The following is a 17,365-nucleotide window of genomic DNA, read 5'->3' as shown; positions in this document are numbered from 1 at the left end:
CAAGTTTATGTCTCGCGCATGCACACAGTATCAAATTCACACCAGATACCGTTATGAAATACACTTTAAAGTGTTTACTAAAACTAAAAGAGTACTAGGCAATACAATATATATGAAAGAAAAGAAAAATTAAAAGGCGCCAACTTATCAAAGTTCAGTCAGTTTAGTGCACATCGTTGGAGCTCAACCATCGAACCATTCGACCCCTCGTCACTTTCCTCCGACCTCCACGTCTTCGCACCTGGGACCACCCCCGGTGGTCAACCAAGCAGTGCAGCGCACGTCCACCTTCCTCGGTGTCTTCTTCCTGACTCTCCTGAAAACCCGCGAAAACCCCCCAAGCTCCCAGCCTCACAAGACAAAATAACATTCCCCGTTGGTTAACAAATGAATACAATCCCCATAGCAGCAAGTCTAAAGCTAAACAACTGCGAGAGAAACACTTATCAGACAAAGAAGCATTCCTACTCTTAACAAACCAAAGAAGCCATTTTGAGTAACATACACAGGACATTGTACATTACATTTGCCTTCCTCACCACAGACTCGGCCTGCAAATTAACCTTTAGGGAATCCTGCACAACTCCTCCCGAACCCCTTTGCTGCTCAGCTTTTCGTATTTTTTCTCTATTTAGGAAACAGTCAACCCTTTCATTTTTTTCTACCAAAGTGCATGACCATATACTTCCCGACACTGTATTCCATCTGCCATTTCTTTGCCCATTCTGCTAATCTGTCTAAATCCTTCTGATGCCTTTCTACTTCCTCAAAACTACCTGTCCCTCCACCTATCTTCCATCTTCTGCAAAATTTCGACCAAAGCCATCAGTTCCATCATCCAAATAACGCTCGAAGAATCAGTCCCAGCACAGACCTCTGTGGAACACCACTAATCAACGGCAGCCAGTCAGAAAAGGCTCCCTTTAATCCCACCTTTTGTCTTTTGCCTATTAGCCACTGCGTTATCCATGCTAGAATCTTTCCTGTAATACCATGGGCTCATAGATGGTTAAGAAGCTTTACGTGTAGCAGCTTGAAAAAAGCCTTTTGAAAATCCAAGTACACAACATCAACCGATTCTCCTTTGTCTAACCTGCTTGTTACTTCTTAGAAGAATTCCAACAGATTTGACAGGCAAGATTTCTCCTTGACTGCGGCCTATCTTATCATGTCCCTCCAAATACCCCATCCTTAATAATCAGTGCTAAGATCTTTCCAACTACTGAGGTCAGACTAAATGGCCTACAGTTTCCTTTCTTCTGCCTTTCTCCCTTCTTGAAGAGTGGAATGACATTTGCAGTTTTCCAATCTTTAGGAACCATTCCAGAAACTAGTGATTCTTGAAAGATCATTATGAATGCCTCCATGATCTCTTCAGCCACCTCTTTCAAAATTATGGGTTGTACGCCATCTGGTCCAGGTGACTTATCTACATTCAAACCTTTCAGTTTCACAAGAACCTTCACACTTCATGTCCCCTGACATCTGGAACTTCAACCAAACTGCTAGTGTCTTCCACACTGATCCAAAATACTTATTCAATTTGTCTGCTGTTGCATTGTCCCCCATTACTACCTCCCCAGCATCATTTTCTCATGATCCAATATCTACTCTTGCCTTTTCTTTATACTTTATACATAGAACCATAGAAAACCTGTAGCACAATACAGGCCCTTTGACCCACAAAGCTGTGCCAAACATGTCCTTACCTTAGAAATTACCTAGGCTTCCCTATAGCCCTCCATGTACCTATCCAGGAGTCTCTTAAAAGACCATATAGTTTCTGCCTCCACCACCACTGCCAGCAGCCAGTTCCACGCACTCACACTCTCTGCATAAAAAATTTACCCCTGGCATCTCTTCTGTACCTACTTCCAAGCACCTTAAAACTATGCCCTCTCATGCTAGTCATTTCAGCCCTGGGAAAAAGCCTCTGAATATCCACACGATCAATGTCTCTCATCACCTTATGCACCTCTATCAGGTCACCTCTTATCCTCCATCACTCCAAGGAGAAAAGGCCGAGTTCACTCAACCTATTCTCATAAGGCATGTTCCCCAATCCAGGCAACATCCTTGTAAATCTCCTCTGCACCCTTTCTATGTTTTCAATATCTTTCCTGTAGAGAGGCGACCAGAACTGAGCACAGTACTCCAAGTGGGATCTGACCAGGGTCCTATAGTGCTGGAACATTACCTCTTGGCTCTTAAACTCAATCCCACAATTGATGAAGGCCAATGTGCCATATGCCTTCTTAACCACAGAGACAACCTGTGCAGCAGCTTTAAGTGTCCTATGGACTTGGACCCAAAGATCCCTCTGATCCTTCACACTGTCAAGAACCTTACCATTAAATCTATATTCCGCATTCATATTTGACCTACCAAAATGAACTACCTCACACTTATCTGGGTTGAAATCCATCTGCCACTTCTCAGCCCAGTCCTGTATCCTATCAATGTCCCGCTGTAACCTCTGACAGTCCCCCACACTATCCACAACACCCACTTTCTGAAGAAGGTTTTGGTATCCTCTTTAATATTATTGCTAGCTTAATTTTGTATTCCATCCTTACCTTCTCAATGACTTTTTAGTCGCCTTCAGTTGGTTTTTAAAAGCTTCCCAATCCTCCAACTTCCCACTAATCATAGCTCTATTAAATACCCTGTCTTTGGCTTTTTTGTTGGCTTTGAACTCTCTTGTTAGCCATGGTTGTGTCATCTTTCCTTTAGAATACTTCTTCCTCTTTGGGATGTATCTATCCTGTGCCTTCCGAATTTGTTTTCAGAAATTCATGCTATTTCTGCTCTACCGTCATCCTTGCCAGTGGTCTTTTCCAATCAATTCCTGTCTCATGCCCCTGTAATTCCCTTTACTCCACTGTAATACTGATACATCTGACTTTAGCTTCTACTCCTCAAATTTCAGGGTGAATTCAATCATATTATGATCACTTGCCTCTAAGGGTTAGACCATAAGACCATAAGACATATAGGAACAGAATTAGGCTATTTGGTCCATCGAGTCTGCTCCACCATTCAATCAAGGCTGATCCTTTTCTCCCCCTTCTCAGTCCCACTCCCCGTAACCTTTGATGCTATGGCCAATCAAGAAACTATCAATCTCAGCCTTAAATACACCCAAAGATCTGGCCTCCACAGTTAGCTGTGGCAATAAATTCCATAAGTTCACCACCCTCTGGCTAAAGAAATTTATCCTCATCTCTGTTTAACATGGATGCCCCTGTATCCTGAGGCTGTGCCCTCTTGTCCTAGACTCCCCCATCATGGGAAACATCTTTTCCACATCCTCTCTGCCGAGGCCTTTCAACATTTGAAATGTTTCAATGAGACCCCCCCCCTCCCCACCATCCTTCTAAATTCCAGCGTGTACTGGCCCAGAACCATCAAACGTTCCAGATATGATACCACTTTCATTCATGGAATCAGCCTTGTTTACCTCCTCTGAACTCTCTCCAATGGCAGCACATTTTCTCTTCAAAAAGGAGATCAAAACCATTCACAATACTCACGTTGAGGCTGCAGCAATGCCTTATCAAGCCTCAGCATTACATCCCTGCTCTTATATTCTGGACATCTAGAAATGAATGCTAAGATTGCATTTGACTTCCTCATCACTGACTCAACCTGCAAGCTAACCTTAAGGGGTTCTACATAAGGACCCCCAAGTCCCTTTCCATCTCAGATTTTTGAATTTTCTACCTGTTTAGAAAACAGTCTGCGCATTTATTTCTACTACCAAAGTACATGACCAAGCATTTTCCAGCATTGTATTTAATTTGCCACTTGCCCATTCTCCTAGTCTAAGTCCTTCTGCAGCCTTCCTGTTTCCTCAACAGTATCTGCCCCTCCATCAATCTTTGTATTATCTGCAAACTTGGCAACAAAGCCATCTATTCCATCATCTAAATCATTTATATACAGCATAAATAGCGATCCCAACAGCGACCCCTGTAGAGCACCACTAATCACTGGCAGCCAACCAGAAAAAGATCCTTTTACTCCCATTCGCTGCCTCTTACCAACCGGTTCAACAGGCAGGATTTTCCCTGAAGGAAACCATACTACCCCCTCCCTCCTTTCTTAAAGAGTGAAGTGGCATTTGCAATTTTCCAGTATACCAGAAACATGCCAGAGTCCAATGGTTCTTGAAAGATCGTTACTAACGCCTCCACAATCTCTACCACTACCTCTTCCAGAACCCTAGTGTTCAATTCATCTGGTCGGGGTGACTTATACACATTTAGGTCTTTCAGCTTTTTGAGCACCTTCTCCTTTGTAATAGTAATTGCACTCACTTCTCTTCGCTCACACTCTTCAACACCTGGCACACTGCTCATGTCTTCCACAGTGAAGACTGATGTAAAATACTCAGTTAATTCATCTGCCATCATCTTGTCCCCCATTATTATTTCTTGGGCCTCGTTTTCTAGACACCCTATATTGACTCTCATCTCTTTTCTTATTTTTCCTATACTTGAAAAAGCTTTTTCTGTCCAGCTTGATATTGTTTGCTAGCTTGCTTTCATATTTCATCTTTTCTCTCCTAATGATTCTTTAAGTTAAGTTTCCCCATCCTTTATCTTGCTGCTGATTTTTGCTTTGTTGTATGCCCTTTATTTTGCTTTTACAATAGCTTGGACTTCGCTTGTCAGCTACGGTTGCATTATTTTGAGGTTTTCTTTGTTGGAGGGATCTATATTCCAAGTGACCAATGGAGTAGTTTTAAATGATGAAGACTACTGTGACATCTACCCCAAGGTTAAAGGAAAGTGAGGAGTAGATCCTGAGATGAGAAAGAACTAAAAGTGGAAAGTTTCAAACTGAAAACATCTGTAAACTTCTTGCACTTTATGTCAGAACTGTGGATGAAGGAAGGAGATGTGCTAAGAACATTTAAAATGCCACTTTGTGAAAGAAATTTTTAAATGTATTTTTTGTTAGTAGTGCATAGGCTGATACATAGGTTATTTGTTATTTGGGCAACAGTAACAAGTTTGGATGTATTTGTTGAAACGCTATGTCATAATCTAAAGATCTTTGCAGCCACATTTCTAAAATGGACAAATTGTCATGTCTTACAGTAAGCAACAATGTACAGCTAAAGTGCATATTGTAGTTATCTCTGGTGAGAAGATAGTGGGTACTATTTGAATAGACATAGAAAAATAATTGGATCATGATCTATTTGCTTCCCAATCCTCTACTACTCCTAACCTTGTTTACCATTGCACTTGTACTACATTAACTGGACACCAAGACTCGTTGTGATCTGAATCCACCATTCCACCATGATCTTGGTCCAGCTTCCCATAATCAGGACCATCCCAGAATGCAGAGCCTACCAAGGACACTGTTCTCCAATAACGCACCAGAAGAGGCCCATGGACTGTTTAACCTGGTTTAAGATGCAAAGAGAATTTGAGCTTTAATTTTAATATAATTGTGTCTGTATCCAACCAGTGTAGAATGCTGTAGATGTTAAGCTAGATCCAGTGACACTTGTGATATCTGAAGATGAAGGTCAAATGTGCACAGTGAATAATGTAATGCTTTCCTTTTAGGGAACATTTATAAATTGTAATGAGTTCTATTTGTTTTACTGTCATTTAGAAAACCATGGAGATGACCGAAACATTCAAGAGAAAGAAAATTAAATTGGTTGAAGAAGCATTTAATCCAAAAATAATAAGTGAACCTTTGTATTTCCTGGATACAACTGAGAAATCTTACATCGTGATGACGGAACAAATCTACAACCAGATTTTGTCATTCGAGATAAAATTATGAACCATATTTTCAATGTGCACATTTTTCTGTTATGACTACAGGAATCCAATATGACCAATCGATTAGCAGATAGCTTTCTGGCATTAATTTTAATACCAAGTGTATTTTATCAACATTTTATCAGAAGATGTAATTTTTCAGTTTTTTAAAACTTGTGTATGATTTTAACTTGTATCTCTGTAACAAAATGCACCTTGAATTTAAATACATTTTAAAAAAGTTTCTAAACTATTTAAAAGAAGTCTGCACTAGTTCTTTCTTGACCAAACAATGCTATAAAGCCTCCCAGGTGGTTGTCAGTGTTGTCATGCATCACTGATAAGACACATTTAAATTCTTCACCCAGATCCCAATAATCTTGTTAAATATACAGGTATAATTTTAATCACAGTATCCTTTTCATTCCTACCGTGTGTTCCTCGAGTGTCACTGACCCTTGTGATTCCTCCCAGCATGGACTTCTGACCCACCAACCTGGGGGGACTTGCTGACATGGGGAGGGGAGGCAGCAGCCATCATCCTTTACTTGTCTTCCTCCACAGTGCTTGCCGGCCCGACATCCATCCACAGATGTCCTTTGTCACACAGCCACGTTGCTGGCCTTCGAATGTGGAGCGGAGGCCCAGACTCTAGTCCAGGAGTCAGCAACCTTTACCACTGAAAGAGCCACTTGGACCCGTTTCCCACAGAAAAGAAAACACTGGGAGCCGCAAAACCCATTTGACATTTAAAATGAAATAACACTGCATACAACGTTTTGTTTTGCCTTTATGCTATGTATAAACAAACTATAATGTGTTGCATTTATGAAATTGATGAACTCCTGCAGAGAAACTGAAATTACATTTCTGCATGCAACAAAAACATTTTGAACTCCGAAAAAAAGATGTTGGGTTGAAGGTTACTTTTAAGTAAAATACTCAACGTCTATTTGAGTCCTTCTTGTATTTATGAAAAACGCCAAACTTAAATTTGCCGCCAGCAGCAAACCAAAAATAACGTCAGCCAGCTGTCAACCTGAAAAATAAAAGGACTATTTCACTGAACAATGAAAACATATGAATATACGTAAAATAATAGGCAATTAAAATATTTATCATACTTGGTCAGGTTGACTCACACCTGACAATGCAGTCGTATTCAGTAGGGATGGATCGATGCTTAGGGGAGTGACCGGGAAGGATAATGTGTTTTTTTCCTCTCTGAACTCACAGAAGCGTTTCCCAAATGATGTTTGCATTGCGATGATTGCAGAATGTAAATACTCCGAATTTATCATGTCGTGACCTTGTTTGAACTCTCTCAAATTGGGGAGGTGAGACAATGTGCCTTTCTGTAAATCTCTGGCAAGCACTGTCAACTTGCGCTCGAATGCCAAAACATCCTCCAACATGTGCAGGGCTGTACGTCCTTACCCCTGAAGAGCTGTGTTCAGCGTGTTCAGGTGCGCTGTCATGTCTACCATGAAGTGTAGCTTTTCCAGCCACTCTGGCTGTTCCAGCTCAGGAAAGGTGAGCCCTTTGCTGCCCAGGAAAGTTTTCACTTCTTCCAGACACGCGACAAAGCGTTTCAGCACCTCCCCTCTGGACAGCCAGCGATAAAAACACGTTGTAGCGGTGTGCTACACGCAGTCAGTAAACTGCAGTCAAAGATAGCTTTATTCGAACTAAACAGCCTTGCTTTTAAGCCTCCCTCAACCTGCCCCCCATGGGCGCGGATGCTGCAAAAGACACATACTCACAAACCCCCGTAGGCTATCTCCCTTAGCCGGAATGCTGGCTAATTGTGAGCCGGTTCGGATGTGTCAGGAAATGGGTCGCCACAACGTCTTATTTAGATTGTACAAGATCACCATAATCTTCAAATTTAGAATTACATTTCAAAAACTAACAAACATAAAATACATTTTAATTAAATACTGACCAATTATTTCCCAAAGCAACAGGGAGCCGCAGCACAGACGTAAAAGAGCCACATGTTGCTCCGGAGTCGCGGGTTGCCGACCCCCGCTCTAGTCTGATTGCTAATACCCTGCTCTGTCCCTATGAAACTAAAAAAAAATTCAACTGCTGTAAGTCTGAGCCATGAGTGTCCAGAGGATGGAGGGAATTACTGCTTGGTTGAGATCAATGAATTAAACCTTGAACTACCTTTCTCCATCGAAGTTCCTGTACCAAGGTGATATATTTATTCACTGACTTATTCTGCACAAATAATAATAAAAATGTAATTAGAATTCCATGCAGCTTCTTGGTAATCTCATGCAGTTAGAAGTTTTTTTCATATTTCATGTAATGTTTATATGTTTTAGCACTATGTAAGGAAAGTTGTGGATAAATTATTCTCCAAAATCAACAGCAGATTCATTTATATAGTCATGAATTTTATCATAATTTTTCAGTATTTAAAAGCTGATTTTCTGTGAGATTTCGATTTCTGTACTCAACTATACTTTGAATATAGTAATTCATTTAATTAAGGATGTTTTTGCAATTCTGAATCAGCACCCGTACATCAACCCCATAATTTGATGAGTTAGATGTGCCTGGACAAATAAAGCATGAAATAACTTCAGTAAGTTTTCCTCAACTTTTTTTATATGAGGGGTGATTGATAAGTTTGTGGCCTAAGGCAGGAGGAGTCAATTTTAGAAAACCCAGCACATTTATTTTTCAACATCGTCCCTTCCTACATTTACACACTTAGTCCAGTGGTCGTGGAGCATACGTATCTTGGACCTCCAGTAAGTGTCCACAGCAGGGGTGATTGATAAGTTTGTGGCCTAAGGTAGAAGGAGATGAGTTACACAGCTCTCATTACATGCACATGCAGGTCAACTCTTTGAGTGATTATGCAGAAAGTTTGAAGTTAATAACCCATCGGGGTGATTGATGTTCGTGGCCTAAGGTAGAAGGAGATGAGTTATTAACTTCAAACTTTCTACATAATCAAAGAGTTGGCCTGCATGTGCATGTAACTCATCTCCTACCTTAGGTCACAAACTTATCAATCACCCATCTGTGGACACTTTCTGGAGGTCCAAGATCCGTATGTTCCACGACCGCTGGACTAAGTGTGTAAATATAGGAGGGGACGATGTTGAAAAATAAATGTGCTAGGTTTTCTAACATTGACTCCTTCTACCTTAGACCATGAACATATCAATCACCCCTCGTATATTAGATGCTATAAAATTGATATAATTTAAAGTTATAGGAATGGTGTATTCTATGCTTCGAGTAATCCAGACGAAACTCATGATGTGTATCAGTCACAAAATCTGATACTTTTAAACATAAATTATTGATACCATAATTAATTAATATTCCTTGTCAACATTATATATTAAAAACATGAAGCATAATGACATTAACAACTGCACTATTATTCATGGTTGAGAGAAATTATTATGAAATAAATCTATATTGTATAGAGATATTAAATAATGTTATTTAATTTATGTGTTCATGTATCTAAATTTCTTTAAACACTTTACTGTAAACTTGTCTGAACTTGTTAGATTTTTGGACAATTATCTTTCTCATTTATCTCCCTCTTAATCTAATTCAGTAGTAGTGAATTAAACATGAGGAACTGCAGAGTTCTCAGGAAATGGAAAGACAAGCTTGTTAGTTGAAACCTGAATATCACATACAGGTAAATCTAAACTATACTCTAGTTGTGTTCCACTTGTCTATTCCAACTCTAACATCATAAAACACTTCCTTTTAAAAAGAGGCTATTCTGCCAGAAAAGTAGTGCAGAATTCTAAAGACTCTGTCAGGATGCTAAATCCATGATATTTTAACTTTGAAGCCGGAGGAAATAATGGAATCCTTCTAAGAGTCAATATAAACCTCCACTTAGAAAAGCAGGGATAGTTAATATGGATTTGTTTAAGGACAATTGCACCTGGCTGAACAATTTAATTTTTTTGAAAAGATAATACGGAAGGCCATTGGAGAAAGTGTATTTAATATAGTCTTAACATGGTCTACATGAATGTTAACATTGCCTTTGATGTATTACAGACTGATAACAAAACCTCATCAATCTAAGGAAAGGCACCTATTGGATCTAATTAACTCAGTGGCAGAAAATCAAGAGTAATGGTTAACGGATGTTTTTGTGGTTGGAAGGCAGATTCTACAGGCCTCAGAACTGAGTCTCTTAGTTTTTGTACAATGTATTTATGATTTAGACCTAAATGAATAAAAATCAAAAAGGTTTGCAGATGACTTCCAGCATGTTTTGATTAAAAGGCCTACTTATTTTGCAGAGACAAATGCGGACTGTAGTTCCTCTAACGCTGTAATTAAAAATGTCTACAATGATTAGAAAAATTTAAAAGACAAAAACCTTTGGAAAACAGCTGTCCATTTCCAGACATTACAAGGAACTGCTGTGGATTCCTGTTGTTTGCTTCCTTCTGAAGAATTTTCAATCCAATTTGCAATCTGTCTCTGAATTTCATCACACTTAATCGTCTCCCCTGTAATATCCTGTCAAAGGGTTTTAAACAGCAGTTCAATTTGTCATTCACTGAATACTTCATCTCTTCAAAGACCTTTATCAGACCTCTTGAGCATGATACTTCTTTTTGCAATCTGTTATTGTTAGTCTTCCAATAAATATTTAGAATTATCAAGAAGCCAATAAATCTTTGTAGCATGAATTAAAACAAAAATGAAGGGAGAGCTTAAATTGAAGAACAGAATTTCAAGCTGACAGCTGCACTGTCCCTCTGCACTTCCAGTTTGCTTCAGATCAAAGAAACCCGCATCAACTATCCATAGATATTCTTTTGTCATTGAGTAACATAAAATAACTTCCTTCGGTCAACTTTCTAATCAATATAGTGAAGCATATTGAAATGACTCAAAGAGAATCCTGTAACAAAGTATAAAATTGGCCTTAAAGGAAATTCATTTTTTTCTTATATTCCATCTTTTTTGAACCATGTGCACAATCAAACTCAGTATCTTAAACAGGTGTTTGAATGCTACAGCGTCACTCAATTGGTGGCATTGATTGAACGTGTTGTGGGTTTGAGACTTAGGTCAGAAATCTGAAAATGAAACTCTTGGCTCATGCTCCATTGCAATGTAAGGGAGAGGAGTAATGGTAGTGCCACCTTCAAAAGATGCTAAATTGAGCTGTCTCATATGAACATGAAATATTCCATGGCTGTTTTTCTAAAGAGGACCAGATGATATCTCACTGATCCAAATGTCAAAATCACCAAAATGATTTTGCTTTAAATACGGTAGCTGTAATCTCTTGTGTCTCACTGGTCAGTATCATTAATATTGGAGTATACGAATTTTGAAACCCTGGTTAAAAAAGAGACACATATCAGGTACAGGCTTAAGGATAAAATAAGGGACTGGAGGAGTTTAAGGAAGCCAAGAACTGTAAAGAGAGAAGTTATGAGGGCCAAAAGAGGACTTGAGGTTGCTCTGGTAGACAAGCTGAAAGAGAATCCCAGGGGTTCTATAGTTATGTTAAGAGCAAAAGGGTAGCAAGGAATAAAATTGGTCCTCTTAAAAATCGGCATGGTCATCTATGCATGGAGCTGAAAAGGGGGAAGGGGAGATCTTAAATGAATATTTTGCATCTGAATCGATAATGTGGTAACTAGACCAGTAAAAATGTGGATTAAACCTAGACTGGGCCATAGTGGACAGTGAGGAAGGCTATCAAATCTTACAAAATGATCTGGACCAGTTGGGAAGATTGGCTGAAAAATAGCAGATGGAATTTAGGTGAGAGGTGTTGCAGTTTGACATGACAAACCAGGATAAAACTTACACAGTGAATGGTAAGGCACATTGAGTGTGGTAGAACAGAGGGACTTGGTAATCATCAACAGAATTCAAAATCAGGTTTATTATCACCGGCATGTGAAATTTGTTAACTTAGCAGCAGCAGTTCAATGCAATACATAATATAGAAGAGAAAAATAAATAAATAAATTACCATCTACGTATATTGAATAGATTAAAAATCATGCAGAAACAGAAATAATATACAATAAAGTGAGGTAGTGTTCAAGGGTTCAATGTCCATTTAGGAATCAGATGGCAGAGGGGAAGAAGTCATTCCTGAATCACTGAGTGCGTGCCTTTGGGCTTCTGTACCTCCTACCTGATGGTAACAGTGAGAAAAGGGCATGCCCTGGTTGCTGGAGGTCCTTAATAATGGACGCTGCCTTTCTGAGACACTGCTCCCTAAAGATATCCTGGGTACTTTGTGGGCTAATATCCAGGCTGGAGTACCCATCATCATCATTACGTGCCATGTCATATGATGTTGACGATTATAACAATAATTATAACAATGATTGTTCTTGGCAAATTTTCCTGTAAAAGTAGTTTACCATTGCCTTCTTCTAGGCAATGTCTTTACAAGACAGATAACCCCAGCCATTAACAATACTCTTCAGAGATTATCTGGCATCAATGGTTGCATAGCCAGGTCTTGTGATATGCACCAGCTGCTCATACGACCATTCTCCACCTATTCCCAGGGCTTCACATGACCGTGATCAAGGGCACTAGGCAGGCACTACATCTGCCCAAGGGTGACCTACAGGCAGACTGAAGGAAAGAGTGCCTTACACCTCTTTTGGCAAAGACATATCTCCACCCCACCATCCCACTTGGGAAAATAGACCCATAATCCCTTTAAACTGACATCATAGGGTAAAAAGACAACTTTTGGCACTCTCCTCTTCATAAGTCAGAGCAATGAGTACAGGAGCTGGAATGCTATGTTGAAGGTGTATAAGGTGCTGGTGAGACTGAATTTGGTGTATTGTGTGCAGTTCTGGTCACCTAACTAAAGGACAGATAAAGCTTGAAACAGTACAGAAAAAAATTTATATAGATCTTGCCAGGACTGGAGAAACTGAGTTATGGGGAGAGGATGAATAGTTTAGTATTTTATTCCGTGGAGTACAGGAGAATGAAAGGAGATCTTATAGACGTAGACAAAATTATAAGAGGTAGAAGAGACTAGAATTAGAAGGTATAGATTTAGGGTGAGAGGTGAAATATTTAAGGGGAATCGGAGGGAGAGCTTCTTCACTCAGTGTGAGCTGGTGTGAGTGTGAAACATGCTGCCAGCAGAAATGGTGAATGCAGGTTAAAATGCAACATTTAAAAGAAGTTTGGTTAGGTACTTGGCAAAAGAAGTATGGAGAGCAGTGATCTGACTGCAGGTAAATGGGAATAGGCAGAAAACTAGGCTGGCATGGACTTGATGGGCTGTAGTAATGTATGGCTATGCCTGGAAATTAGTCGAGATTAGCAATCAGATTAACCAGAACCAAAAAACATATATTCCCATCTGTATAGGTATGTAATGAAACTATTGCAAATTTATGCATCTAACTTTGTGTTAAAGAGGATGGAGATCGCTCACCCTCTCGTATCTGTGCCACTCAACCAAAACAATGATTAATCTAATCACACCTAAAACACTCAGTGCAAGACCTTGCAGGTCAGGAGTCTTCAAGTACAGATTCTATTTCATCTTCCACCCTTTAAAGCAGTGAGTTATAGACTCCCTCTATCTTCTTGTTGGGGGAAAAGTATTTATTCCACACAATTACCTTGAACCCATGTCTTTCATTTTGATACCTTTGTGATTGTGAAACAAATAATTTCTATTCACTCCACCTTAGCTGCTTCATAATTTTAAGCACTTTATTTAAATCTCTAGTCAGCCTCCTTTGTTCAGAGGTATGCCTTATACTTTTTAGCCAACTTGCCTTCTTGGCTTCAAAGACCTGTGGATATAAACCATTTATATTTTGTCAACATTTTGCATCTTTCCAAATTCATTGTCACTCAATTCTCTGGAATAAATGGATATAATTCATTTGGAGATTGTGGCCAAGTGATTTAGATTCCCCAGGATCTTGCCAGGATTGGAAGGCTTTAGTTAGAAGGAGTGATTGGTTAGGCTGGGTTTATTCCCTGGGGTGTGAAGGGTAAGGGTGACATGATGAGTTATATCATTTTGAGAAAGACATTGATAAGATAGGTGGAGACAATATTCTCCCATGAGGGGTGTCTAATTAAAAATGATATGTATTTATGGTGAGAAACCTTGAGAGGGGAGTCATAGAAGAATATTTTTCAGCACAAAGTGTTTTATATTTGGAGCAAGCTGCCATGGGACCTGATGGATGCAATTACAGTATTGAGAGGCATATATTCAGGCACTAGAATAGTCAAGGGATTAAAAGACTCCAGAGGTAATGCAGGAAAATGGGATTAGCATAAATAGGTTAACCCTAACGCAAGCTAAAGTGAACTAACGTACACTTGTGCTTCATTACTAGCCTAACAACAACCCATAATCTCCAGGATGGAAGCTTGCCATTGTACATAGAAGATGGAAATACACTCTGTTGAGACTCTGACTAAGTCACTGGAGAAACTGATGGATGTGAAAGTCTCTATTCATTATGACAAGCAGATAGTACTTAGGTGTCTCTCTTTCTTACTACTAACATACTATTGTCCTCTAAGGACTTACTGTACATCTATAATACCTATTGACTGTAACCGGCTATCTACAAAGATCTAACAGAAATGACAATAAAATGTTCCACATTCTCTTCTTGGTTACATTTATACTCTCAGTGATTTTGACCAGTGTTTCAAGATGAGGTCTTTGTCATTCATGACACTGCTTGTTGCCTCCTTCTCTGCCGGCTCATTGCAGTGTACAATGGACCCTTATCATTGCCTATTCAATCTATAACAAACTACCAGACAGGGCCGCCAGTGTTACTGCGTTGGCAAGTGGCACTAGCTGGTTAACTTAGTTCATTTCGGGATCACAGGCAGCAGTTCATGTTCTATGCCATTACAGAACATTGTCAGAATAATCACTCAGTCGCTATGATCTGTCTGCATAATGGTTTTGGGGTGAGCTGAGCATCTCACCCCAATAGCACCCCCTGCTGGTGCATCTTCTTGCTTGACATCCCCAATATTAAACAGATGCATTTCTTTTGGTGTTCACTGCTATCCCATGTTGGAGTGAGGCTGCTTTCAACTGACTAACTCTCTTTCTCTCACACACACATATACACCCACACTCTCTTTCTTCTCACACACTCTCTTTCTTCTCACACTCTCACTCTCTCTTGACTTTTCTGCCTGGCTTTCAGGGTTGTGGAACTTGTGTTTGATCCTCTTTCCTCCCTTTCCTCCATGTATGTCTATTCTAATCTATAAAATTCACCTCTTTCCTCGTAGAACCAGCCTTCATTACAAAGTAGAACCTTTGTTATACTTCAACACTTTTATCACAGTTTGCTGACACATACTCTCTCTGGCTTCTGCATTTGCATTCCCCTTCACTTGCATCCAACATTCTGCTTCTATCTGGAATGATCAGATGTGAAGCAGCAGGTTGGTGCCCCCAATATTGTGATTAAGAATTGAGTCACCAGCAAGACTCTGAAGCTGGTGATAAAGTCTTTATTCAGAAGATCTGCTGAAGAGAACCTAGCAGTCCTCTCCTTGCACAATGTTTTATACATTTTGAACAAAAGTTGACAATGATGAACTGCAGTTTCAATGCTATGTTTACCAAATAAATCATAACATTTTGGATGTAGCAAGTTAATTTTGCAGAAGTACATATTTATAAAGGGAGTACATCCTTACTAGCAGAACCCCTTTGAATATTGAAGTACTGCTAGCTGATCTCAAAGCCTCTGAGCACACCCCAAACCCCTAAAATATACCTTTGCCATTACAATGTTGAGGGATGGCCCCCTGAATATACTGTACAAACAACCAGAATATAAGTGACAAAACAGATCTCTCCTGAACTGTTCTTCTTCGGTTGTCCATCGGAATCCGATGACGAAGTCCAATCCTTTAACGGTGAGATCTTTGATGACTATGCAGTCCTGTCCTGGACCCACAAGTTCTATTGCAGGTGGGACATGTATATGTGGTAGTGGTGGTAGTGATGGCAACCACGGCTGCATTTCTCCTGGCTCTCTTCTGCTGTCTTCTGGTTGTTCTTTCCATCTCCAGAATATGAACCCCGTCCCTACACAGCTTTCGCCAAGTGTTACGGTCGGCAGCAACATCCTCCAGGTCCTCGGGTCTGATCTTGCACTTCCTTAAAGCATTCTTCATCTGATCCTTATAGCGCTTCTTCAGCCCTCCAGCTGAGCTTTGACCATGATGTAGCTGGCCGTATAACACTCTGCAGGTACATTAAGTGACATTGCCAGTCCTCTGCACTGGGCCAGCAGCCTATTCTCTGTAGTCACTTTTAAATTTGCAAATTGATTATTGCTTTTAATTTACATTTCAACCGGTTTGCATTAGAAGACTGTTTGGTTCTTGTTTGTATGAATACCTGTTATTCCTATTGCATAACCCCTATAAGCTGTCCCTTGGCAGACAACTCCCTAACACACAAGTTATGTAGCACACAAGCTTGACGGCTCAGATAATACATAAATGTTGAAGCTTAACATTGCAAAAGGCTTACCTCTCTCTATGCATACACAGCACAATGTGGGGTACAGATGAAAGGGAAAAATAGATAAGAATAGTGGAAACTTTGGATCATGGAATATTCATTTAAGGACAAGTGACTCCCCTGTTATTGTGTCAGCTTGTATTACAGAGAATGTTTGTTCTGAAGCTAAACCCTGGACTTAGTTTAAATTCTTTCCAGTTACAGCCAATTTCTGTGCTGTATGAATCAGTGGCATTAAATTCCATTTTCTAATTTACTGTCCATTTATATCTTCTTGCAGTAAAAAACGTCCCTGTTTCCTGTATCTGCACGCCCAGGGAGCTGAAAAGAGCAGGAATGAAGATACCGTATGCATATAGTTCAAAGCCAAGTTTTCAATCTTGATGAAGGGTCCCAGCGTGAAACATCGACTCTTTATTCCTTTCAATAGATGTTGCCTGACTTGCTGAGTTCCTCCAGCATTTTGTCATGCTGGTCAAGGTTATTGCCATGTGCACAAACATAAGTACGCACAGTTGTAGTCAAAAACTTGCTTGCAGCAGCATCACAGGCAGATGGAATCAAATAAACAGCATTCATGCGAAAAACATAAATTAACCATAAATAAACATAATTTTTACAAGAAAAACATAATCATAACTAAAACAAATCATTAACTAAGTAAGTCTGGTGATGCTGGAAATCTAAAGCAACACACACACAACATGCTTCTTCCCCCTTCCTTTCTAGTCCTGAAGAAGGGTTTCAGCCCATTTATTCATTTCCATAGATGCTGCCTGAGCGGCTGAGTTCCTCCAGCATTTTGGGTGTGTTGCTTTAAAACAGCAAATTCCATTTTAGTGCAAAGTGCCCATGGTGTTGCAGAAATCTAGTGATTAGAGTGGTGCCAGTTGGTTCAAGAAAAAAATGGTTGAAGGTAACATGAGAACAGTTTGAAAAACTGCATAATGGAATCTGCAGTAACATCACAGGTAAGGTAGGTTTTAAGATAACTTGCAGCATGTAACTACTTAATTTAATTAATTTAATA

General features: G+C 39.7%; 1 protein-coding gene across 1 annotated transcript in view; it reads left to right on the top strand.

Moving 5' to 3' along the window:
• The window catches only part of LOC132394147 (long-chain fatty acid transport protein 6-like), a 158,864-nt gene extending 152,374 nt beyond the window's left edge, over positions 1-6,490 (top strand). Inside the window, exon 10 of the mRNA XM_059969943.1 lies at positions 5,635-6,490. Coding sequence (XP_059825926.1) covers positions 5,635-5,811 — 177 coding nt within the window. The 3' untranslated portion in view covers positions 5,812-6,490. The remainder of the gene's footprint in view (positions 1-5,634) is intronic.
• The last annotated feature ends 10,875 nt before the right edge of the window (positions 6,491-17,365 follow it).

The sequence above is a fragment of the Hypanus sabinus genome, chromosome 5, assembly GCF_030144855.1.
Source record: "Hypanus sabinus isolate sHypSab1 chromosome 5, sHypSab1.hap1, whole genome shotgun sequence".
Lineage (NCBI taxonomy): Eukaryota > Metazoa > Chordata > Chondrichthyes > Myliobatiformes > Dasyatidae > Hypanus > Hypanus sabinus.
Note: the sequence above shows the minus strand (reverse complement) of the source record. Positions and strands in the feature narration are given on the sequence as shown.